This window comes from Salvelinus fontinalis, chromosome 42, assembly GCF_029448725.1.
Source record: "Salvelinus fontinalis isolate EN_2023a chromosome 42, ASM2944872v1, whole genome shotgun sequence".
Taxonomy (NCBI): Eukaryota; Metazoa; Chordata; class Actinopteri; order Salmoniformes; family Salmonidae; genus Salvelinus; species Salvelinus fontinalis.
In genome coordinates, this window is record NC_074706.1 from 16,240,325 (window position 1) to 16,265,248 (window position 24,924).

The 24,924-nt window shown below is 43.4% G+C and overlaps 2 protein-coding genes and 1 pseudogene across 2 annotated transcripts; 2 read left to right on the plus strand and 1 right to left on the minus strand.

The window, feature by feature from the left end:
- Nucleotides 1-10,834: 10,834 nt before the first annotated feature.
- LOC129841083 (probable E3 ubiquitin-protein ligase HERC6) lies at nt 10,835-16,198 on the plus strand. The gene is made up of 5 exons (XM_055909186.1): nt 10,835-10,981; nt 13,326-13,481; nt 13,794-13,960; nt 14,108-14,171; nt 14,881-16,198. Exons 1-5 carry the CDS (start codon nt 10,835-10,837, stop codon nt 14,953-14,955), a joined length of 609 nt encoding a protein of 202 aa, XP_055765161.1. The 3' UTR covers nt 14,956-16,198.
- A 418-nt stretch (nt 16,199-16,616) lies between these two features.
- Nucleotides 16,617-22,634, minus strand: LOC129841084 (beta-galactosidase-like; annotated as a pseudogene).
- Nucleotides 22,381-24,923, plus strand: LOC129841350 (coiled-coil domain-containing protein 86-like). Its single transcript, XM_055909587.1, has 4 exons — nt 22,381-23,373; nt 23,524-23,653; nt 23,960-24,034; nt 24,303-24,923. Exons 1-4 carry the CDS (start codon nt 22,820-22,822, stop codon nt 24,432-24,434), a joined length of 891 nt encoding a protein of 296 aa, XP_055765562.1. The 5' UTR covers nt 22,381-22,819; the 3' UTR covers nt 24,435-24,923.
- Nucleotide 24,924: the final 1 nt, after the last annotated feature.

Below are 24,924 nucleotides of genomic sequence, written 5' to 3' on the forward strand. Positions count from 1 at the left end.
AAGACAATGAGTGAGCTAGGACGGACGTAGTCAATATAACTATTTGTTCAGCACTTTTGAAATGTACAGCAACATAATTCAGAACTTGGGTCGTTCTTACAGTGTACACCAAGTCAGAACCGCAGGAGAAATAAAGGGGGCAATGATTACATTTCTCAAAAACAGGCTATAGGCTACTTGTGCACCACCAAGTCAGAACAGTAGGCGAAATTAAGAGGTGAAAAAATACCAAATTATGAGGGTGAGGCACATGGGCTACTAACAGCTTACTACACAACATACACTTAGTATTACTTTATCAGCAACAGTATACATATCTCCCTGGCATATTGCATAATTTATGCAGCAGGATACAATACATTTTTGGACTGACCTTGTTGTGCTGTGCTCACTTGAAAAGAAAGGTGGCGCAGTGGTCCTTTGTGGGCAAATTTTGTCATCAAACTTTGTCATCAAAGTCTGCCATTCTCTGGATTTATGGTGCTTTCAAAACAAATGGGAACTAGAAGAAAAAAAGGACAAATCATGATGAAGTGATCTTCAGGTTGTAGCTCTAGAAAGAGGCCCAAGTCCCGGATTTACAATTCCGAGTTGGATGAAAGTTCGAAAGTCGTAGCTCGTTTTTTCCGAGTTCCCAGTTGTCTTGAACTCACTAAAGTCAGATTTTGCAGTTCAGAGTTAACAGTTGTTTTGAGCGCGGCAAAAATGTTGAATGTTTATAATTTTAAACTAGGAAAGGAGACCCTTAATCTTAGACTTGGTACAACACAGCCACTTCACTGAATAGCAGGCTAATGATTGCTTTGCAATGCTTGCAGTTGGCCACTGATTCCTTCCAAACCACTCATTGTTGAATTTGCGATTTCCAACTTGTTGTGAAAGGTTTATGTCCAATGGCCGATGAGCACCGATACGTTTTATCTATAATTTCCCTTCATTATTTCTCTTCATATGACAATGATTAAAAAGGATTTGCCGGTAGATTGTCGACTAGATTCATGATGATGACTGCTAGCTAAGATTTTGAAAGTATGATGTTGATCAGACTGGACATGATCAGTCCAGTCTGTCACACCCTGATCTGTTTCACCTGTCTTTGTGATTGTCTCCACCCCCTTCCAGGTGTCGCCCATCTTCCCCCTTATCCCCTGTGTATTTATACCTGTGTTCTCTGTTTGTCTGTTGCCAGTTCGTCTTTCAACCAGCAGTTTTGTGTCTCAGCTCCTGCTTTTCCCAGTCTCTCTTTTTCTCGCCCTTCTGGTTTTGACCCTTGCCTGTCCTGATTCTGAGCCCGCCTACCTGACCACTCTGCCTGCCCCTGAGCCTGACTGCCCACCTGTACCTTTGCCCCCCTCTGGATTACCGACCTCTGCCTGCCTTGACCTGTCTATTGCCTACCGCTGTTGGATTATTAAACCATTGTTAATTCGACGTTGTCTGCATCTGGGTCTTACCTTCACACCTGATACAATCAAAGCTGATTTACTCAAGAAAACAAAAAAAGAGACCATGTTTGTATGCGGCTTTATTAGCTCAATGATATATACAGTTGAGCCAAATACATTTAAACTCAGTTTTTCACAATTCCTGACAGCGTAAAGTCAGTGTATGAGCCAGTTCAACTGAAATGCATATAGGTAGGTATCGACTAGGTGGTAATGTTTCAAGCATTATTTATGTCTCCTTAATGCTCATCGTCGGTGCAACATGAGACAGCGATGGATTATAATAATTTACAATGTACGACATATCCTTCACATTTAGTGGTGCTATCACACTGGCCAGCTAATTTAACTACACTGCTCAAAAAAATAAAGGGAACACTTAAACAACACAATGTAACTCCAAGTCAATCACACTTCTGTGAAATCAAACTGTCCACTTAGGAAGCAACACTGATTGACAATAAATTTCACATGCTGTTGTGCAAATGGAATAGACAAAAGGTGGAAATTATAGGCAATTAGCAAGACACCCCCAAAAAAGGAGTGATTCTGCAGGTGGTGACCACAGACCACTTCTCAGTTCCTATGCTTCCTGGCTGATGTTTTGGTCACTTTTGAATGCTGGCGGTGCTCTCACTCTAGTGGTAGCATGAGACGGCGTCTACAACCCACACAAGTGGCTCAGGTAGTGCAGTTCATCCAGGATGGCACATCAATGGCACATCAAAGCTGTGGCAAAAAGGTTTGCTGTGTCTGTCAGCGTAGTGTCCAGAGCATGGAGGCGCTACCAGGAGACAGGCCAGTACATCAGGAGACGTGGAGGAGGCCGTAGGAGGGCAACAACCCAGCAGCAGGACCGCTACCTCCACCTTTGTGCAAGGAGGTGCACTGCCAGAGCCCTGCAAAATGACCTCCAGTAGGCCACAAATGTGCATGTGTCAGCATATGGTCTCACAAGGGGTCTGAGGATCTCATCTCGGTACCTAATGGCAGTCAGGCTACCTCTGGCGAGCACATGGAGGGCTGTGCGGCCCCACAAAGAAATGCCACCCCACACCATGACTGACCCATCGCCAAACCGGTCATGCTGGAGGATGTTGCAGGCAGCAGAACGTTCTCCACGGCGTCTCCAGACTCTGTCACGTCTGTCACATGTGCTCATGTGCTCAGTGTCAACCTGCTTTCATCTGTGAAGAGCACAGGGCGCCAGTGGCGAATTTGCCAATCTTGGTGTTCTCTAGCAAATGCCAAACGTCCTGCACGGTGTTGGGCTGTAAGCACAACCCCCACCTGTGGACGTCGGGCCCTCATACCACCCTCATGGAGTCTGTTTCTGACCGTTTGAGCAGACACATGCACATTTGTGGCCTGCTGGAGGTCATTTTGCAGGGTGCTGGCAGTGCACCTCCTTGCACAAAGGCGGAGGTAGCGGTCCTGCTGCTGGGTTGTTGCCCTCCTACGGCCTCCTCCACGTCTCCTGATGTACTGGCCTGTCTCTTGGTAGCGCCTCCATGCTCTGGACACTACGCTGACAGACACAGCAAACCTTTTTGCCACAGCTCGCATTGATGTGCCATCCTGGATGAACTGCACTACCAGAGCCACTTGTATGGGTTGTAGACTCCGTCTCATGCTACCACTAAGGTGAGAGCACCGCCAGCATTCAAAAGTGACCAAAACATCAGCCAGGAAGCATAGGAACTGAGAAGTGGTCTGTGGTCACCACCTGCAGAATCACTCCTTTTTTGGGGGTGTCTTGTAATTGCCTATAATTTCCACATTTTGTCTATTCCATTTGCACAACAGCATGTGAAATTTATTGTCAATCAGTGTTGCTTCCTAAGTGGACAGTTTGATTTCACAGAAGTGTGATTGACTTGGAGTTACATTGTGTTGTTTAAGTGTTCCCTTTATTTTTTTGAGCAGTGTATTTGGGTGAGGAACGGGTGTACACCGCAATAGTGTTGCAAATATAGAGTAATCTAGGGCTAGGGTTTCGATTATTTACGTTGGACATACTATGGTTACCATACTATAATTTCTGCAGCCTTGAAAGGCAGGCATCAACATGGCCGAACGAGAGGCTGCCAGCGATTTATAGAAATCGCTTTCTATGGCTACAAACCTTTTTCCCAAGAATACAAATCACTTTCTACGCGTGATAACTTTTTCTCTACGCGTGAGAAGGCCTTTGGAAATGACCTGCATATCTGCAGTGATAAAAAAAAATCTAGTTCAATATATCGATTTACAAATACAAATCCAAAGGTGTTTGTTTGTGGATAGTGAATTGTATTTGTTGATAGCGATTTACATTTGTGGAAAGTGATTTACATTTGTGGAAAGTGATTTACATTTGTGGATTGGTGATTTACATTTGTGGGAAGTGATTTACATTTGTGCTAAATTATTTACATTTCTGGATTGTTGATTTACATTTGTGAATACATTTGGCATGATATTGATCTCATACCCATCATTGAGACGGAGCACCGCCAAGTGCTGTCCTTCAAGTGTTAGAATCTGTATGGAATAGTTTAGGAATATAACACAGCAATGATTTCATGGGGAGAGGATAGTCGTAACGGCTTTGGTTTAGTCAAGCGGAATGGTTTAGATACGACCAGATATTGACTATTATGTATTGGTTTTATTAGTTGTGACAAACATTACCAAACCTTACCAAAACAGTCTGGCCTGAGTTTGTCACTCGTCCAAGGCGCATTCCGGAAGCTGGCGAAAAAGGACCAAGTTTTGACTGAGGTATTTTGTGAATATATTTATACATTTATATGTAATCCTATTCCTATTCCTATGTATTCTGACATGTGTCTTTGATTGCACATTGAGTTGCTGAAATGCATCTAAATTGTTGTCATTATCATTTGAACGAGGGACGATTCACACACCTCTTTCATTGAACTAGATTGAAGCTGTTGTCCAGCGCACACTACTTCCCTCCTTGTATGAGAAGCTCATTAGAGTGAAGGGCTTGAGGGTCTATGTGGTTCTCCCGGAGCTCCTGAGGGTCCTTCACAAACAGCACAGAAGGACAGATCTCACTGAAGCCGTTGCTGCTGCTATCCTCAGACTGCACCCCGACAAGCTGCAGGTCCTCGGTAATGTTGCCGTCCATTTCAAATGTTTAAAGTGTGTCACCCCAAATTCAACTAATCAACAATAACGTAGTCGTATATCTGTTTGTGCTGTAGGCAACTTCTATTGTCCTTGTTCATTCACTGTCTGGCAGATTTAGACTAGGCTAAATGAACAAAACCTGAGATTATTTGAATCAAGTGTGGTAGTGCTGGGCTAAAACAAAATGTGTACCCTTTGGGGTTGTGGGGGCAAATTCTATGCCCCCACGAAGTTGTTTGAGAAAGGAAATAAAATAAAACAAGGCTATATACAGGGGGTTGTCACGACTTCCACCGAAGTTGGCTCCCCTGCCTGTTCGGGCGGTGCTCGGTGGTCGTTGTCGCCGGTCTACTAGCCGCCACCGATCCCTTTTTCCTTTTCTGTTAGTTTAGTCTTATTAGTTGCACCTGTTCCTTTTTGTGTTTCTTGATTTTGGTCTATTTAAGCCTGTTAAGCCCGCTTAGGTTTGTGCGGGATTATTTTGTGTTCTCTGTCGATTGTGGATGTTTTTTGTTCTCTGGATCGTTTGCCCTGTGTTCTGGGTTGAGTGTGTATGCGCCCTGTGTTTGGCGTGACCGTTTTGTCCGGAGAATTACATTTAAACAAATCTTTGAACCCTCTGCTCTCTGTGCCTGACTCCTACCTTCCACTCCTAGTAACCCGTGACAGGGGTATCGGTACCGAGTCAATGTGAGGGGGCACAGGTTAGTCGAGGTAATTTGTACATGTAGGTAGGGGTGAAGTGACTATGCATAGATAATAAACAGTAAGTAGCAGCTGTGTAAAAACAAATCGAGGGGGGGTCAATGTAATTAGTCCGAGTGGCCATTTGATTAATTGTTCAGCAATATTATGGCTTGGGGGTAGAAGCAGTAACGCTTGCCGTGCGGTAGCAGAGGGAACAGTCTATGACTTGGGTGACTGGAGTTTTTAACAATTTTTTGGTCTTTCCTCTGACACCGCCTAGTACAGGGGTGTCAAAGTCAAATGGACGGAGGGCCAAATAAAAAATTTAGCTACAAGCCGAGGGCCGGACTGTTCGAATGTTCATTGAAAAAATTTTAAATGACGCATATAGTCTAGTGAACCTAATTGAACCTACTGAAAACCTAACAAATATATTCCAATATGATCAGATAAATAAAGCAATATTTTCTTATGGCTCTGTCAGTAATCTTTAATTTTCAACAGACACAAAAGACAAATTTCCTTTATATAAAAATCCCCATAACATGAACATTAAATGAAAGAAACCGGTATTCAAGGCACCATCAGTAGCCTATATTTTCTATTTTAGCAAAAGTGGGCTAAATTTACTTCAAAGAAAAAAACAATAATAGCAATTTTCTATCATCCACTCAACTGAAATATTTTTAAAATATAATTGGATTGAAATACAATAAAATAAAGTGCAAAAATCTATTAATCAAAAACAACACTTTGTTTAAGGAGAAGTAACATGCAGTGAAAACAAATATTAAACTTTAACTTTTAAACTTGAACTGAGTAAAAACTCTAAATATGTGATTGCACAGTAATGTTCACTTGTTTGAGGTTGAGGGTGATACTTGGTGGTGTCCCATCTTTTCCACAAGTTCATCAATGTTCGGGGTAAGGCTCTGAGCTGAGGAAATCCTCAGAATTGAGTGGAGGTGTTCAGCAGTAAGTCGACTTCTGTGTGATGTTTTGTTCAGGTTCATCAAAGAAAACAGTTGTTCACACAGGTATGTGCTGCCAAACATAGACAACGTTTGAGCAGCCTGGATGCGCAGCTGGGGCATTGTGTCGGGGAGGAAACGGGCGAACTCCGCAGCACCCACTGCCGCATATTTTGCCCTCAGTGCATCATTGCATTGGAGGTCAATCAACTCCATTTGGAGGTTTGGTGGTGAGCTTTCCACGTCAACAGCAAATGGGTTACCGAGCAGTTCCAACCTGCTTTTTTGTGCTTCAAAGTCAGCAAATCGGCGTCGAAAGTCAGCGGCAAGCATACCTATTTTATCAGCCAACTGTGCGCTCGGGAACGCACTGGTAGAGAGCTTCTCTTTCATGGTCTGGCAGCTGGGAAAGTGGCTCAAATTTTCTTTCCGCATCTGCGTCTCCCACAGAGTCAGTTTGGTTTTAAATGCCTTCACTGTACTGTACATATCAGAGATGACATGATCCCGACCCTGCAGCTGCAAGTTCATTGCATTCAGATGACTCGTAATGTCACACAGAAAAGCCATTTCACACAGAAACATTTCGTCTCGGAGTTGTGTTGTGTCTTTCCCTTTGCTGTCCAAGAACAGACAAATCTCCTCACGAAGCTCGAAACATCTTTGAAGCACCTTTCCCTGGCTTAGCCATCGCACCTCTGTGTGATAAGGCAAATCACCATGCTCCGTTTCTAACTCCGTCAGAAATGCCTTGAACTGGCGGTGATTCAAACCTTTGGCTCTGATAAAGTTAACTGTGCGCGTGATGATGCTCATTACATGCTCCATTTTCAAGGCTTTACCGCACAACGCTTCCTGGTGTATGATACAATGATAAGCTGTCAGCTCACCTGTCGCGTTTTCCTCTTGCATCTTTTCCCGTATCTTCGCCACCAGTCCGCTCCTGTGTCCACACATCGCAGGTGCTCCGTCGGTTGTCAAACCCACGAGTTTTTCCCAAGGCAGCTCCATCTCATTTACACATCTTGACACCTCTTCATACAAATCATGCCCCGTAGTTGTGCCATGCATAGGACGTAAAGCCAAAAACTCCTCTGTCACGCTTAGGCTGGAGTCCACTCCGCGGATGAAAATTGACAACTGGGCAATGTCAGAAATGTCGGTGCTCTCATCCACAGCCAAGGAATATGCAATGAAATCTTTTCCCTTTTTCACAAGCTGCTCTTTTAGATTGATGGACAACTGGTCTACTCTCTCGGCAATGGTGTTTCTGCTCAGACTCACATTTAAAAAGAGTTGCCTTTTTTCTGGGCAAACTTCGTCACAAACTTTAATCATGCAGTTTTTGATGAAATCCCCCTCCGTAAATGGCCGGGCTGATTTAGCGATCTCTTCTGCCAAAATAAAACTGGCCTTGACAGCAGCCTGGCCTTGTGATTTGGCTTTTTTGAACAGAGCCTGTCGAGATTTGAGGCCTCGTTTTAATTCCTCTGCCTTTTGTAGCCTTTGTTCCATGTCCATATTCTTGTTTTTGTCCGCGTGTTTCGTTTCATAATGTCGTCTCAGATTATACTCTTTCAGTACCGCCACACTTTCTCCACACAGAAGACACACAGGTTTTCCAGCTACCTCCGTGAACATATACTCCGACTCCCACCTTGTTTGAAACCCCCGGTTCTCAGTGTCCACCTTCCGTTTTGCCATTTTTGATGGGTATCTGAAAGTTAATTTTACTGTGATGCTGACGACTGCTGTGCCAATAAATATTGAAATGAAGCAGCCTACTGCTCGGTGCGTCACCGTTGCATTGTGGGAAATGTAGTATTGGTGCGTGTAAAAGATCTGCGGGCTGCCTGCTTGCTGCGGTCTGCGGGCCGGTTCTAATAATAAATCAAGATCATCCCAGGGGCCGTAAAAAACCTTCTCGCGGGCCGGATGTGGCCCGCGGGCCTTGACTCTGACATATGTGCCCTAGTATATAAATCCTGGATGGCAGGAAGCTTGGCCCCAGTGATGTACTGGGCTGTACGCACCACCCTCTATAGCACCTTACGGTCAGATGCCGAGCAGTTGCCATACCAGGTGGTGATGCAACCGGTCAGGATGCTCTCGATGGTGCAGCTATAGAACTTTATGGATCTGAGGACCCATGCCTAATATTTTCAGTCTCCTGGGGGGGAAAAGGTGTTGTCGTGCCCTCTTCACGACTCTCTTGGTGTGTTTGGACCATGATAGTTTGTTGGTGATGTGGACACCAAGGAACTTGAAACTCTCGACACGCTCCACTACAGCCCCGTCGATGTTAATGGGGGCCTGTTCGGCCTGCCCTTTCCTGTAGTCCATGATCAGCTCCTGTGTCTTGCTCACATTGAGGGAGAGGTTGTTGTCCTGGCACCACACTGTGAGGTCTCTCACTTCCTCCATATAGGCTGTCTCATTGTTGTCGGTGATCAGGCCTACCACTGTTGTGTAGCCAGCAAACTTAATGATGGTGTTAGAGTCGTGTTTGTCCACGCAGCCGTGGGTGAACAGGGAGTACAGGAAGGGACTAAGCACGCACCCCTGTGGGGCCCCAGTTTTGAGGATCAGCATGGCAGACGTGTTGTTGCCTACCCTTACCACCTGGGGGGCGGCCCGGCTGGAAGTCCATGATCCAGTTGCAGAGGGAGGTGTTTAGTCCCAGGGTCCTTAGCTTAGTGATGAACTTTGTGGGCACTATGGTGTTGAACGCTGCACTGTAGTCAATGAACAGTATTCTCACATAGGTGTTCCTTTTGTCCAGATTGGAAAGGGCAGTGTGGAGTGCGATTGAGATTCCATCATCTGTTTATCTTTTGGGGCAGAATGTGAATTGGAGTTGGTTTAGTGTGTCCGGGATGATGCTGTTGATGGCTACCGAAGTGAGTGCTACAGGGCGGTAATCATTTAGGCAGGTTACCTTTGCTTCCTTGGGCACAGGGACTACGGCAGTCTGCTTGAAACGTAGGTATTATAGACTCGGTCAGGGAGAGGTTGAAAATGGCAGTGAAGACACTTGCCAGTTGGTCCGTGCATGTTTTGAGTACACGTCCTGGTAATCCGTCTGGCCCCGCGGCTTTGAATGTTGACCTGTTTGAAGGTCTTGCTCAAATTGGCTACCGAGAGCGTTATCACACAGTCGTCCGGAACAGCTGGTGCTCTCATGCATTCTTCAGTGTTGCTTGCCTCGAAGCGAGCATAAAAGGCATTTCGCTCATCTGGTAGGCTCGCGTCACTGGGCAGCTCGCGTCTGGGTTTGTAGTCCGTAATAGTTTTCAAGCCCTGCCACATCCGACGAGCATCAGAGTCGGTGTAGTAGGATTCAGTCTTAATCCTGTATTGACGCTTTGCCTGTTTGATGGTTTGTCTGAGGGATTAGTGTCCCGCTCCTTGAAAGCCACAGCTCTAGTTCGATGCGGATGTTGCCTGTAATCCATGGCTTCTGCTTGGGATATGTAGGTACGGTCACTGTGGGGACAACTTTGTCGATTTACTTATTGATGAAGCCGATGACTGAGGTAGTATACTCCTCAATGCCATTGGATGAATCCCGGAACATATTCGAGTCTGTGGTAGCAAAACAGTCCTATGGCGTAGCATCCACGTCGCCTGATCACGTCCATATTGAACGAGTCACTGGTACTTCCTGCTTTAGTTTTTGCTTGTAAGCAGGAATCGGGAGGATATAACTATGGTCAGATTTTCCACATGGAGGGCGAGGGAGAGCTTTGCATGCGTCTCTGTGTGTGGAGTAAAGGTGGCCTTATACAGCTCGTTGAGTGCGGTCTTAGTGCCAGCATCGTTCTGTGATGGTAACTAGACGGCTACGAATAATATATATATGAGAACTCTCTCGGTAGATAGCGTGGTCTACAGCTTATCATAAGGTACTCTACCTCAGGCGAGCAATACCTCGAGACTTCACATTGCGCACCAGCTGTTATTGACAAATAGACACACACCCCACCTCTCGTCTTACCAGACATAGCTTCTCTGTACTGCTGATGCATGGAAAATCCCCCCAGCTCTATATTATCAGTGTCGTCGTTCAGCCACGACTCTATGAAACGATAAGATATTGCAGTTTGTAATGTTCCTTTGGTAGGATAATCTTGATCGCAGATCATCCATTTTGTTTTCCAATGATTGCACGCTGGCCAATAGAACGGATGGCAGTGGAGGTTTACTCACTCGCCTACAAATTCTCAGAAGGCAGCCCGACCTTTTTCTCCGTCTTTTCTTCACGCAAATGATGGGGATTTGTGCCAGTTCCAGAAAAAGCAGTATATCCTTCGCATCGGACTCGTTAAAGGAAAAATCTTTGTCCAGTTCGAGGTGAGAAATCGCTGTTCTGATGTCCAGAAGTTATTTTTGGTCATAAGAGAATGTAGCAGCAACATTATGTACAAAATAAGTAAGAAAATAAGTTACAAACAACGCAAAAAAAATGAACAAAATATCACAGTTGGTTAGGAGCACGTAAAACGGCAGTCATCCCCTCCGGTTCAATTATCCCTCAGCCAATCTGTGTGTTATCATGTCCTGTATGTGACCGACTCATTGAAGCCCTTTGTCATGACCAAGCACATTGGGGTGTGGAAGAAGGCCCTGTTGGTGATTCTGAAAAGTAAACATATTCAACACACCCGTGGCCCTTGGGTCAAACACCTGCTCCAGGTCCTTGGCCATCTCCACAGAGACAGTGTCCATGCTTCTCTGCTCGTACTGTCAATCCATTTATAAAGCTGTTTCCCCATTTTGACCAGTCAACTTCAGGGACCAATCTGGTGCCAGGTTGGCAGTTATTTCAAGGCAACCTATTTAGAACTGATGAGACCTAACTGAGACTTGATTAAATAATATTTTGCTGACTCACATGGAAAATATTTAGCTAATACTTGCTAAAAATTTTGTATTTATTGTCAAAATGTATTTTGACTATTCTATATTTCAAAGGCAAACCAAAAATCTGGAGAGACCCAGAACGTTCCAGACAGTACCTTTTGTATGGAGGAGGTTCATTTCAATCGCATATTTCTAGGGGAGAATGTAAAGCTTTATGTTCAAAAAGGTGTTTATGTTCAAAAATATATTTTGTCTCAGTCACTGATTGCTAACCATGCTATTTGCTGTCAGTCTTGAGGTGTTTTGATGTTTGTTGTTTGGGTCTTAGAAAGTGTCCTAGGCTGCATCTCAAGAGGCTTTAGATTTCCTCTACCTGAAATTGTCTGGAAAGAGAGTGAAGGAAACATTTTGTTTTCCTACTGGAAAATCTTTCTCACCTGCTGAGGTTCATTATTTTCAGGGCAGATGAACGTAATTAGACAAAGAAACTCCTTAATTCTTTAGGATAGGGTGCAGAGTTTTCACTTATGGAAAAATAGCGTGCCCAATTTCAACTTTGTTCTACTCATCCCCAGAATATAAGATATGCATATTATTAGTAGATTTGGATAGAAAACACTCTGAAGTTTCTAAAACTGTTTGAATCATATCTGTAAGTATAACAGAACTTAAATAGCAGTCAAAACCCTGAGAACTAACTTTTTTTTTTTAAGTCACTGTCTGTTCAATGAGTTATTATGGGCAGGCCAGAATTCTAATCACTATACTCGCAGTTCCTACTGCTTCCACTGGATGTCGCCAGTGTATGGAAAAAGATTAAGGTTATTCATTTGAACAATGAGAAAGAAAAACACCAAGAAGTAGAGTGACGTCTGGTGTTTTTGTTTGATTGTTGCGCAAGACTTGAAAAGTACCGTGAGTTTGTTTATCTCCTATATTGAAAACAGATTGACCCGTCTTCAATTTAATAGATTATTAACGTTTACAAATACCTTAAGTTGTATTACAAAAGTACTTTGAAATGTTTTGGCAAAGTTTAGAGGTAATCTTTTAGATATTTTGTCGTGACTTTGCGCAAATTGAACGCTGTTTTTTTCTGGTACAACGGCGCCAAATAAATGGACAATTTGGATATATATGGACGGAATTAATCGAACAAAAGGATCATTTGTGATGTTTATGGGACATATTGGAGTGCTAACAAAAGAATCTCGTCAAAGGTAATGCATGTTTTATATTTTATATCTGCGTTTTGAGTAGCGCCGGCAGGGTTGAAATAGGCTACACTCTCTTGTTGACATTTTGCTATCATCAGATAATAGCATCTTATGCTTTCACCGAAAAGCCTTTTTGAAATCTGACATGTTGGCTGGATTCACAACGAGTGTAACTTTAATTTGGTATCTTATATGTGTGATTTAATAAAGTTTGATTTTATATAATTTTTTGGAATCTGGCGCTCTACATTTTCCCAGGCTGTTGGGACGCAAGCGTCCCGCTATCCCAGAGAGGTTTTAATTGAGATGCATTGTACATTTTCTTTTACATCACTTTCAAGATGTGGATCAGACACCTGCCATCTTTTGTCATTACCCATTCTTGATGAATCTGCACAGCAAGATAAACATTTTTAACATGAACGCCGCACTCACAAACGTAATAACTTGCTTCTCAATATATATTATCATAATATACAGCAGATAGTATAAATCAGGGTGGCTAAACCCCCTTCTAGAAACCAACTGACTGTGTATGCAGGCTTCTGCTCTTGCCCTGCTCTAACACACCCGGTTCTACTAATCAGCTGCTCAGCAGGACCTTGATTAGTTGAACCAAGTGTGTTAGAACAGGGCCGGAGCAAAAGCCTGCATTCCAAGTAGCTCCAGAATGTTGACCACCACTACTGAAGAAACCAACCATATTTCTTCACCTTTTTGATGGGAGAAACTGGTTGAAATGAATACCTGTCTTGTACTAGAAGAGCACTAACTGAAGACGTAATATTGTACTGTATGCATTGCAGAATCCCCCTGCTCCGTTCTTTGAGCTGAGGCTGAGGAGAGCATCACTCATCGAACACACTTTCCAACAACTGAGTGTAGCATGTCACAGTACCTTCAATAGGTCCCTTGTGGCAAGGCCATATTATTTCAATTAGGAATGATAGCTTTCCAATGATGAGGCAATGTTTTGAACAGAGAAGGGCTATGCCGAAATGTAGTGCTTACCCTCTCAGGTGTATCTCGACGAGGACGCGAGGCTGACAGACGTCTACAAAAGGGACTTCTTCCTCCATGTGTTTGATAGGCTGTTGGTACCCGAGTCTGGGATGTTCATGTACAACGACACCAAGACGCTGGCCTGGTTCCCTGCAAAGGTGACGGCACGTTTAGGGAAATCACACATGGATTATGAGGTTTTCCACGCCTCACCACATTATTTTATCAATAATCATTGTACTTTCAAATAGCTTCAAATGTGCTGGTAGTGAAACACTGTAATGTTATGTTCCTAGAGAGGAACTACTACAGTATTACTACTGTATTACTAGCCTACTACTGTATTCTAGAACCCACAGTACGTTCCCTTTACTGCATATCAAGCAGGCTATCAGGTTATCAACAGCATGTCCTATACTTTCACTCATGGCGTTTTTCTTGTCTCTTGTCCAACTCATCCTCACTAACAGTCTAGAGTAGAGGAGACATGTGATTTCCTGTTTGGGGTTCTGTGTGGGATGGCCCTGTACAACAACCACATGGTGCACTTCCCCTTCCCCATGGCATTCTTCAAGAAGCTGGTGAACATCAAGCCCTCTTTAGAGGACCTGAGAGAGTTTAGCCCCATTGAAGCAGGGTAAGTTTATACCATAACATGGCACTTGCTCTGTGTGGATACACAATGATGACTTATTTGGATAAATCGTTTTTTATTGATTAATGCATCATGATTTATTGATTGCCGATTTATAATTGTCACATATTATTTTCAATGCTTTTGAAGGAATTTTCAGTACATCTTGGATTATCCTGATGATGATGTCGAAAACATGGACATGACTTTCTCAGTATGTATTGCATTTAGACAGTTTGATCAATGAACAAATAATATGTAACATAATACAGATGTAGGATCTTAATTTGATCACTCTTTTGTTGTTGACAATTTTCCCGCACAGCAAGAAATGCAAACTTGTAGTGTATTCAAGGTTTTAAAGGTTTGGGGTGGCAGGTAGCCTAGTGGTTAGAGCGTTGGGCCAGTAACCGAAAGGTTGCTGGATTGAATCCCCGAGCTGACAAGGTAAAAATCTGTTGTTCTGCCCCTGAGCAAGGCAGTTAACCACTGTAAGCCGTCATTGTAAATAAGAATTTGTTCATAACTGACTTGCCTAGTTAAATAAAGGTAAAAAACATTTTTTTAATGTAATTAAAAGGCTTCTAAAGTTAGTGATTTCCACTTTAAAATGACAGACTTGATTTGCCCGTATGGAAAAAATGTATCAACCCATACAAAAAATGTCCATTAATATAAAACACATAATAATTCACATTTCCTGTTGCTGCAGGATTATTTTCCTGCTGTATCAAATTGGCTCAAATTAAGATCCTACATCTGTAGTTAATTGAAGTGAAGTGGTATGAATTACTGAACATAAGATAAATTATATTATTTCAGTGTGTCTCTCCCAGATCACTCCCATCTATTTGTCTATACCCTCAGTCTTCAGTGTTGTCATTGTTCATTTACCTCACTATTTTCATTACTCACTATTATAGGTGATGTGGGGTGACATAGCGGTGGACCTCGTCACAAGTGCTAACAAGCAAGATTATAGCAATATTTACTACTGACAAAATACAAGGTTTACAGTATGACACATTTTTCCATTGCTACAGCTACCAGGGTTGGGGTCAATTCCATTTTGGCAAAATCATCTCAGCCTGAAATGTAATAGTATGAATGGAAAACCCATCTTTGAAAGTAAATGGGGCTTCTCATTCCTTGAATTGACACCAACCTATACTAGCTACAACTCAATGGATAGCTGACTCTGTCTGTCATTCTTTTGACAGGAAGGAATTTGTTGACACCTATGTGAACTACATCTTCAACCAGTCAGTAGAGAAGGTGTTTGAAGAGTTCAGGAAAGGCTTCTTCGAGGTGTGTGACATGGACGTGGTGGAGTTCTACCAGCCAGAGGAACTGATGGGAGTGATGGTGGGGAAGGAGAACGTTGACTGGGAAATGCTGAAACAGGTCAGAAACAGAAACATACTACACGACTGAAGCTCAGTCCCAACTCTACCCCTAGCCAATTGTCTACATCTGAGAGCATTAGACAAGTAAAAACATTAAGATATGGTAAAAATGTCACCTAGCCTATCAGAGGGCAAGATGGAGCCTAAAAAAACCCAAGTGTCCTAGGGGTTGAATTGGGATTCATGGTGAACATGTTCTGTGTAACACGTTCTGCAACCTGGCTAAAATGTTGTTTTGATACATTGATTTGACAAATGGTTTGAATCGTGTCAAGTGTCTATTGCTTCCCCATATTAGTTGGTGGCATCCCAACGTCATCACATTCTGGGAGGTGTTTGAGGATCAAAAGAAAGCTTTCCTGTGTAAGTATGGAATATCTTCATTATAACAGATGAACACAAAGTAGGCTACTGAGAATTAAGTTATATTCTGTCATTCACTGCCCTCCCCCCTTTTACCACCTGTGATCGTGTGCCCATCCTGGGTATGAACCAGACCAGGATGAGGGTCCAACCCCTTCTCAACTCCTCTCTAAAGCATTTCCCAGAGGCACTGATCTGTTACTCTCTGTTGCAGCTTCCCATATACCCCTTCAAAGAGACACTACAGAGCAGGCTTATAGAGGCTGTTGGCCACAACAGAGGCTTCTGGAATGAATAATGGGTGTATAGCGTTGCTGCTGTATTTACACTCCTCTCCTGTGTTCATCTTTTCATTGTTCCATAGTTGGGGTTAAGATTTGGAATGTTATATTTTGGTTGTATTTCAAATCCTAACTTCACATCTGTGCGGTACTATGTCATTTGTGTGTAATCATATTGCATTCACATTTTATTAAAACATTTATAAATCAAAAAGTACAGCTTGGTTCGTGCCTGCACATTAAAAAAAAATGATAACAACCAAGAAATCCCAAAGTATTTGAAATAATCAAATTGTGCAAAAGAAGCAGATGAGGTTACCAGTTGAACACATTAACTATTCATTTACAAGACACCCAAAATGTGAACATCGGAAAATGCTTTTAAAAGCCGTATTGTCGGCTGCATAGAGCAAAAGGAAAACAGCAGTACTATGGACCTCCAGGTTCATGATTTGAGCACCACTGACCTCAACTTATATTTAGGATACTACTCGAGTTCATAGCCCTTCTAAATGACTCATTTTCCTTAGTGAACTTGATTCAATTTCCAAACATACATACTGTTCAAATGACACATACTTAATTCACCTTTGAATACAGATGCTCGTGTAAACAAAATCATGTAGGGGTTTATAAGACACTGAATTGTCAAATAGAGGTAAAAGGTACAGCCAACCGTGATTCATGTACAAACATAACTTTTTGATTTTAAAAAAGGTCAGTGCAAATAGATCGCATATAGTAAATGTATTTGTAAGTCGCTCTGGATAAGAGCGTCTGCTAAATGACTTAAATGTATTTGTAAGTCGCTCTGGATAAGAGCGTCTGCTAAATGACTTAAATGTAATGTAAATGTAGTAAGTGCATTTTATCAGTGCTCATAAGAGATCCTCTTTATGGAACAGCGCCCTCTGGTGTTTGTGGTCAGACTTAACCGTGTCGTCCAGGGCTAGGGTGTTGGCGAACTCCACAGTACAGGGCCTGGGGTTGCATGGGTCCCTTCCAGCTCCAGGACGGTCACGTTGTTGGGCGCGGCCGTGCTCAGGATGCTAGCGGGCACGTACAAGGTGATTTGTGGGCCGCGAGCGGGCCAGTAGCAGCCCAGGTTGAAACCGTTGATCCACACCTGGCCCCAGTGATAAAAACAAACAGGATTCAGGATGTGTTCAGGATTCAGTAATGTCAGGGACCATGAACAAGTATGTTGCACCAGGGTATATGAAAATAACGTGGTTCAGTAAACCACGCTTATGTGATGAGTAACCTTGCCTGAGATCTGAAGAGGTGTGTCTAAGGCTAATGGCTAGGCTTTACCTCAGAAGCCTGACGCACAGATGACACAGGTCAGTGATATTAGCTATAAGGTCATTTGCAGTTGACTAGTCAGTCACATTATCTATAAGGTCATTTGTAGTTGTGGTGCCTGCTCAGGAACAACACACAGTACAGCCATTCAACAACCAATTAAAATCTTCTTAAAGGTAAAACCCCACTTTTCTCCAGTTAAGAAACTGGATGTAGGTATCCTGGGGCAGGTCTGGGATGACGAAGGTGCCCCCATAGAAGGAGGGGACGGAAAGGGGAGAGGGCCTCCCTCGAGCCCATCTCCCAGAGAAGACCCTGGCTAACAGCCCTGTCGATGGTGAAGACGAACCAGCCGGTGTGGATGTTGGCCCCCAATGTCAGGTTACACACCAGGCCCTGGGTGGGTGGGTGGGTGGATTAGATAGATAGAGAGACAGAGAGGAGAGAGAAAGAGAAGGGAGTCAAAACATGATAGTTGTGTATGTGCGCATAGGACACGTAGGGTTGGTTTCCCAGACTCAAATTAATAAATATGGTGGGCTGAAAAGCAGGTTCAATTAAAATTCGACAAAGTGCGTCTTAGTCCAAAACTTTGCTTAATCTATTTCCAGTGGGACCGAATAAGGTTCTGTCAAATTGAGTAGCTAATGGAAGGGTGCTGTATTATTGGTGGTTAAATGTTTACCATGGAGAGCCAGCTTGAAATAACATCTTGCCTTAAAGTCGTTGATATCTTTCCCATAGTTGACTCAGCCCATATTCTCCACCAGTATGTCCACCGGACTCCCAGACTTCCCAGTCACATTGATGGTCAGGGCCTAATCCCTCTCTAAGATTCCAGCAGCAACCTGGTGACAGACCATATTGAATTGCAACATACATATTCCTTTTTTGAAGAACCTGAAGGTCAGGAAGTTAAAGCTTGGTCTCAAATGGGTTTTGCAAATGGACAATGACCCCAAGCATACTTCCAAAGTTGTGGCAAAATGGCTTAAGGACAACAAAGTCAAGGTATTGGAGTGGCCATCACAAAGCCCTGACCTCAATCCCATAGAAAATGTGTGGGCAGAACTGAAAAAGCATGTGTGAGCAAGGAGGCCTACAAATCCGACTCAGTTACATCAGCTCTGTCAGAATGAATGGGCCAAAATTCACCCAACTTATTGTGGGAAGCTTGTGCAAGGCTACCTGAAACGTTTGACCCAAGTTAAACAATTTAAAAAAGGCAACGCTACCAAATACCCTCAAATAGTATGTTAACTTCTGACCCACTGGGAATGTGATGAAATAAATAAATGCAGAAATAAATCATTCTCCATATATTATTCTGACATTTCACATTCTTAAAATAAAAAGTGGTGATCCTAACTGACCTAAAACAGGGAATTGTTACTATGATTAAATGTCAGGAATTGTGAAACTGAATTGAAATATATTTGGCTAAGGTGTATGTAAACTTCCGACTTCAACTGTAGCTGCAGAGAGAAGTTTAAAACTAGTTGTCGATAGTTGAAAAATCCTCTGTACCTTTTTGATGTGAAATGTTTCATGTGTGACTCACAGATTAACGCTGGCACCGATGGCTAGGATCTCGTTGAGGGACTTGGCCACGACGGTGGTGGACACTGTAGAGTGATGCTCTCCCCAGTGGTCCAGCCAGCCAGTGTATAACTCAAAAGTTCACCTGCAACACAAGATACAGTCAGCACTATCTGGCCATGCTAGAGAGGAAAGAAATTATCACCCTTGACCATTTCTATGTATATTTTAACTTGCATCAGTTCCCCCTTGACACTGATCTAAGGTCAGTTTTGCAATTTCCCTTTATCAGTATGGTAGTGATTTTGGAAATATAATTTGATTCTAGAGTTGTGCCTCAGAAGCCTACCTGGGCCAAAGTCCACAGTGGCGTAGAGGCCCTGCAGAGAGCCACACTTGAGGTACCCGACCCTGGCCCCGTCTGTGGTGAACAGCACAACGCCGTTCCCCAGGTGGGAGCGGAACAGACTGGTCAGGTGACTTGGGTAGTTGTAGTCACAGGCAAAGTAGCTGCCGTACTCACTCTCCACCTGAGAGAGAGAAGGGGAGGAGGGAGAGGAGAGAGGGGGAGAGAGATGGTCTCTTGTTAAGGTGATGAGGCAATGTTTGACAAACAGTATTCTATTGAATTGTAGAGTTAAGGCACAATATGAAGTTATCCAAACTTTTGCTATTGATTCTCCAAATAATTTTTTATTAATCATTGAATATCAACATGGCTCACCTGAACAGTAATGGCGGGTCCACTGTTCTGAGAAAGGAACGCTTTAACATTGGCAGTAGTTTGCCCATCCACTTGTCAGCGGCCGCAATGTAATCTGAAACAAACGGATTTAGGTGTCATAAAAACACAATTCTTATATTGTAATACTCCATTGCATTCTCATCTAACGGTCAATACACACCTAGGTCTGAGGAACGCAGGACCATGTCTTTCTTGTGGAGCAGCCAGGCAGGCAAGCACCCCTAAAGATCAAGTCATGAAATTGGAAAATTATCACAGTCTGTCAAGAAATACACAGCTGGTGTAGAAGTGTCGTTACTACATTGTGACTTATCGTCTTCCGAAAACAACTAGGAATACAGGCACAATTTGCCAACATTATTACACATATCATCAACAGGTATATTTATCATAAAACAATTGTTTACAGTCATTCTCTCACCATATCCCACTCTCCACAGATGTAGGGCCCAAGCCTCAGTACAACCAGCAGACCAATGTCTTGGGCCAATTGCAGGAAGTGTTCTAGATCCCTGTCCCCACTGAAGTTGTACCGATCCGGGGAGGGCTCATGGAAATTCCCGGGGACGTACCTGGAATGTCAAATGTCATTTTTCAACCAAAATGGACAATGACGTAGTATTTAAGTCCATACCACCAGATGGTAAATCATAGCTCTGTCTGAGGTTTAAGGCCCGATGAAGGAATTCTGTCTGGTTATCAACATTTGGAGGTGATTTGATTAAAAGGCTCTTTCTTTGAATTACTTTGAACAATGTTAATTCTATGTCCAAATTGGCCACTGAAATGACTAACTGAAAACTAGAAGGACCATTGAAGACACTAATGTAACTGGTTGGCATTCAGTGTATTTATGACATAGTGGCCAGTCTACATTTGCCTGGCTACCCAGACTCCTTGCTAAACGCTACGCCAAGCCTACGGACTTAAGTTTCTTCTACACAATGAGTCTGGATCGGAGTATACCTCCCGCCGCTTCACCGAATGCAAACACATTCTGGGCCGTCTCATTGGTCCAGAAACCGATGGGTTGTGCCAGTGCCAGAACACACATGGGTAAAAGAGTCGGTTTGAAAAATCCTCATTGGCTTTGATACGCTGATTGGTTAGAGACGATCCAATCGCTGATCCCATTGTTTTTTACAACGCCACAAACGGCTTCAATGATGGCAGTCTCAGACTAAAGTATGTAGCAAACGACAGAGCGGCGGAATAACTTAGTGTGAGTCGTCAGGCTATGTCTACATTCACCTGAATGGCGTTCATTCCGGCCATATACATCTTGACTAGCCTGTCTTTCCATTAGGCCCTGGGGATCCTGTTGTAGTGGATGCTACCGGAGATGTAGCGGAACTCTTCCCCATCCTTACGGAAGTAGTCATTATTGTATTCCACACTGAAGGTCTGCGGCACTCCAAGCTGACAGAGATTTCAACAAAGTAAGAATCACATATAGTAGTTTTTAAATCTGGGGGAGCCATGGAGTCAGTGTGCTGTTTTTATTATGGCTACATCAAACTGACTTTAGAGAGAGAGTTGTCTGAGGGACCGCATCTTGAGAGCAATTTATATAATTTCATTGCAGTCATGTAACTGTTCTGTTACAGGTTCAGCTTTTTAAATGGTGAAGAGATGATTTATCAGGTGATGGCACAAGGTTGGCAACAACAACGTGACTGCCAATCGTTGAGCTCTAGTCAAGTGCTGTTGTTGGGTGTATAAAATGAAAAGGCCTACATCTCGATGAAAATTAATAGGGAGAGGAAAAGAGGATATTCCAATGCACATTTACATTATGAATTTATATGGCTTGCAGTATATCAACCAGACAGATTGGGTAACCCACAGTTCATAGGGGCTATAAACGTTCTCACCACCATATATATTGTAGTGAGAGGAAGGGGATGTCCAGTCCGGGGTAGTGGGAGAGAATGAAACTGGGCCGACATTCTGCCTTGTTTTCTGTTGCCAAAACTAGATCGTTTACGAACACAGTGCACTATATTTTATTTACTTGACGCTTTGCCAAAGTTGAAAAGGCCTACTTCTCGATTAAAATTAATACAGATACAGAGTGGGAAAAAGGTAATTCTAATGTACATTTAGGTTATTCATTTCTATAGCTTGCAGTAGATCAACTGTGATAGGTAATGTCAACTAAGCAGTTTGAAATGTTGCTAGCTAGCTACTATACTTTGAAAGCAATCAATCCAGATATGCTAAAGCAGTGCACTAGCGGGTAAATGGTTCCAAGGAACATGCGATTAGTTCAAGTTATAGGCTAATTTAAACATCATTCAAGTTAAGTGGTCCCTGGATGGGAGACCAGATGCTGCTGGAAGTGGTGTTGGAGGGCCAGTAGGAGGCACTCTTTCCTCTGGTCTAAAAAAAATAAAAAAATATCCCAATGCCCCAGGGCAGTGATTGGGGACACTGCCCTGTGTAGGGTGCCGTCTTTCGGATGGGACGTTAAACGGGTGTCCTGACTCTCTGAGGTCATTAAAGATCCCATGGCACTTATCGTAAGAGTAGGGGTGTTAACCCCGGTGTCCTGGCTAAATTCCCAATCTGGCCCTCAAACCATCATGGTCACCTAATAATCCCCAGTTTACAATTGGCTCATTCACCCCCCTCCTCTCCCCTGTAACTATTCCCCAGGTCGTTGCTGCAAATGAGAACGTGTTCTCAGTCAATTTACCTGGTAAAATAACGGTAAAAAAAAAAAAGAAAAAAAAAAGTGCATTCCAAAAGCAGGCTTGAATTCTGACTAGGTAACGTTAGCTTGCTGTATGTGTCTTTTTTCTCTCCAACTAATTCAGTCTAGGCTACTACGAAATGAACTGTGAGAGTACTTGCTGTACTTGTAAACATGGAACACAATAGCACAACTCCAACCCGGCATGAGCAAGCCATGTTTGAATGTCGTGACGCACTGAATGAATGACTGAACGTCAACAAATGAGATGCGGAAGTTGACGAAGTCATGTGACGATGTGTTATGGCAGTACCAACGCCTTACCAGTAGGCGGCAGTCTCATGGAATGCCCAAGGCACACACTGTATGCTCGTACTTCCTGTCATCTCTTCTCCCTCGGTGGTAATAAGTATCATATACACACACGTGGGCTTCCGAACTCTGCTCATATTGTCGTCTATAAAGATCTGTAAATAACAACATATGTATTGATTAGTTGCGGTCACGCCATCATATCATTTTGACAACATGTCGACAAGTGAGAAAACAACACCAAACGAAGGACTGGATGCCGAAGAGGACGAGTTGCCTCCTCCCGTTGTGACTCGGACTCGTAGCGGGCGCAGAGTACGGACCCCAGCTGTGTATCTTGACTCTGAAGTGCCGAAGACTCCAACACGCCGAACAAGGAAATCTGTCATTCAAGAGTTACCGAATGAGAATGCAGAGAACCAGACGGAACCCAAACCAGCGGTTGTAGTTGTGGAACCCGTTGCCGATGAGGCTCGTGCGAAAAAAACTCCAAGCAGGGCGTCCAAATCAAATGCATTGGCAACAGCTGAGGCAAAACCAGTCAAATCAGACACACCTGTAGAGAAATCATTAGGTACATTTATTCCAGCTGTGTCACATTGCACCGAGAAGGAAAACAAGGTTGGTCCCGTACCAATGGAGACTGTTCCGGACCGCCCAAATAAAACAGCCAAAAAGAGGACTCATTCAGAGTCTAATGAGAAACTTGGCCTGATACCGTTAGGGAAACCGAAATCCGGACGGGTATGGAAAGACCGCAACAAGCAAAGGTCAGTAGTGGCAAGCTGTAATAGCCTACAATGTATTAACTGCATGCATATGCAAACTATTACTAGTCAGCCCAGCCAATGCAAACACTGTGCCTATGGTGGCCATAAATTGTTTGAAATGTACCTTTTTATATGTACCTTGATTTTCAGGTTCTCTACTCTTGTAAGAGACAAGCCACTGTGCTCCTCCTGGGAGAAGAAGATGGCGGCCAAGCGAGAGAAGGAGCTGGTGAAGAAATATTCCCTGCAACTGAAGGAGGACAAAGCCAGGGAGAAAGAGGTCTGTCACCTGTTCATATGAGTGTAGTGATTAAACTCTGTTGGAAACTCTGCAATCTCTGACTTAAGTGCGTTCAAGACAACTGGGAACTCGAGGGGGGGGGGGGGGAGCTGTTTTGAACTCCGGCCTCTTTCTAGAGCGCTGACTCCGACCTGAAGCTCACTGACAGTGACTTAATCTCGTATTTTTGAGTTCCCAGTTCTTTAACACACCATTGTTATATGGACCACAGAGGTTGGCAGTGCAACTGATTATTTAAGCATCCCCTCATGATGTAATTGTTTGGGTGTCTTTCGTCCCGTACAGGAAAAGAGGAAGCGGCATGAGGAGAACTTGAGAAGGCGAGCTGAGAATGAGAGGAAGGCCGAAGTTGTGCAAGTAGTAAGTCAACACACACAGCCCCACGTGATTCCAAATGACGGCGTCTTTGTTTCTCACTGTAACCTACGTGAGCCAGGCAGATCTGTTGTTGACTTCAGGGGCTATATGTGTTAATTGTCACATTCTTTGATCAGGTTCCCCCATGTACATGTTATCATCGTTTATGATCTAAAAGGCAGTAATGATCCTAAATCAGTCCTCTGACGCTTGATACATATGGCCCCAGGCTAAGAGCTACAACTTATTTTTTGTGACGTCTCCATCCCAGATCCGGAACACAACGAAGATCAAGAGGATGAAGAAGAAACAGCTGAGGAAGATTGAGAAGAGGGACACACTCGCCATGCTGCAGAAATCACGGCCCAGGAACCCAAAAGCTGCACAGAAAGGGGACAAGTAGAGGGAGTGCTCAAGTTGACGTTCAGAAGCACCCCCCTAGGTACTTCATGTAGATATGAGAGAACTGGTCAGAAAAGGGGCTTGCTCTGTCTGCTACACGCAACGACCCAGTGTTGTAGTTCCTCTGGGATAAAAAGGCGCAATTTACCATATTGCTTAAAATCTATCTAATACTTTTGGATGTGCTTAGGGCCGACATGGCTATGCTTACTGTGTGAGGCTGCTGGGACTGGAGAGCATGAGCAGCGAACCCTTTCAAAACAATTAACCATCTGTGGAGCATTGCAGATGCAAAAAGTGCCTTCTGCCTCTTGTGGAAATATTCTTATCTTTACTTGGAACTCTTCTCAACTTGTAATGCAATGTTCCATTAAACAAACCAAATTGTTCTACACTTATACCACATCCCAACCTTTTGTCGTGGGCCATTAGATTATGCTTTTTGCCCACTTCAGTGTGTTGCATTAGAGGAATAAAGTTCTAAAGCAAGT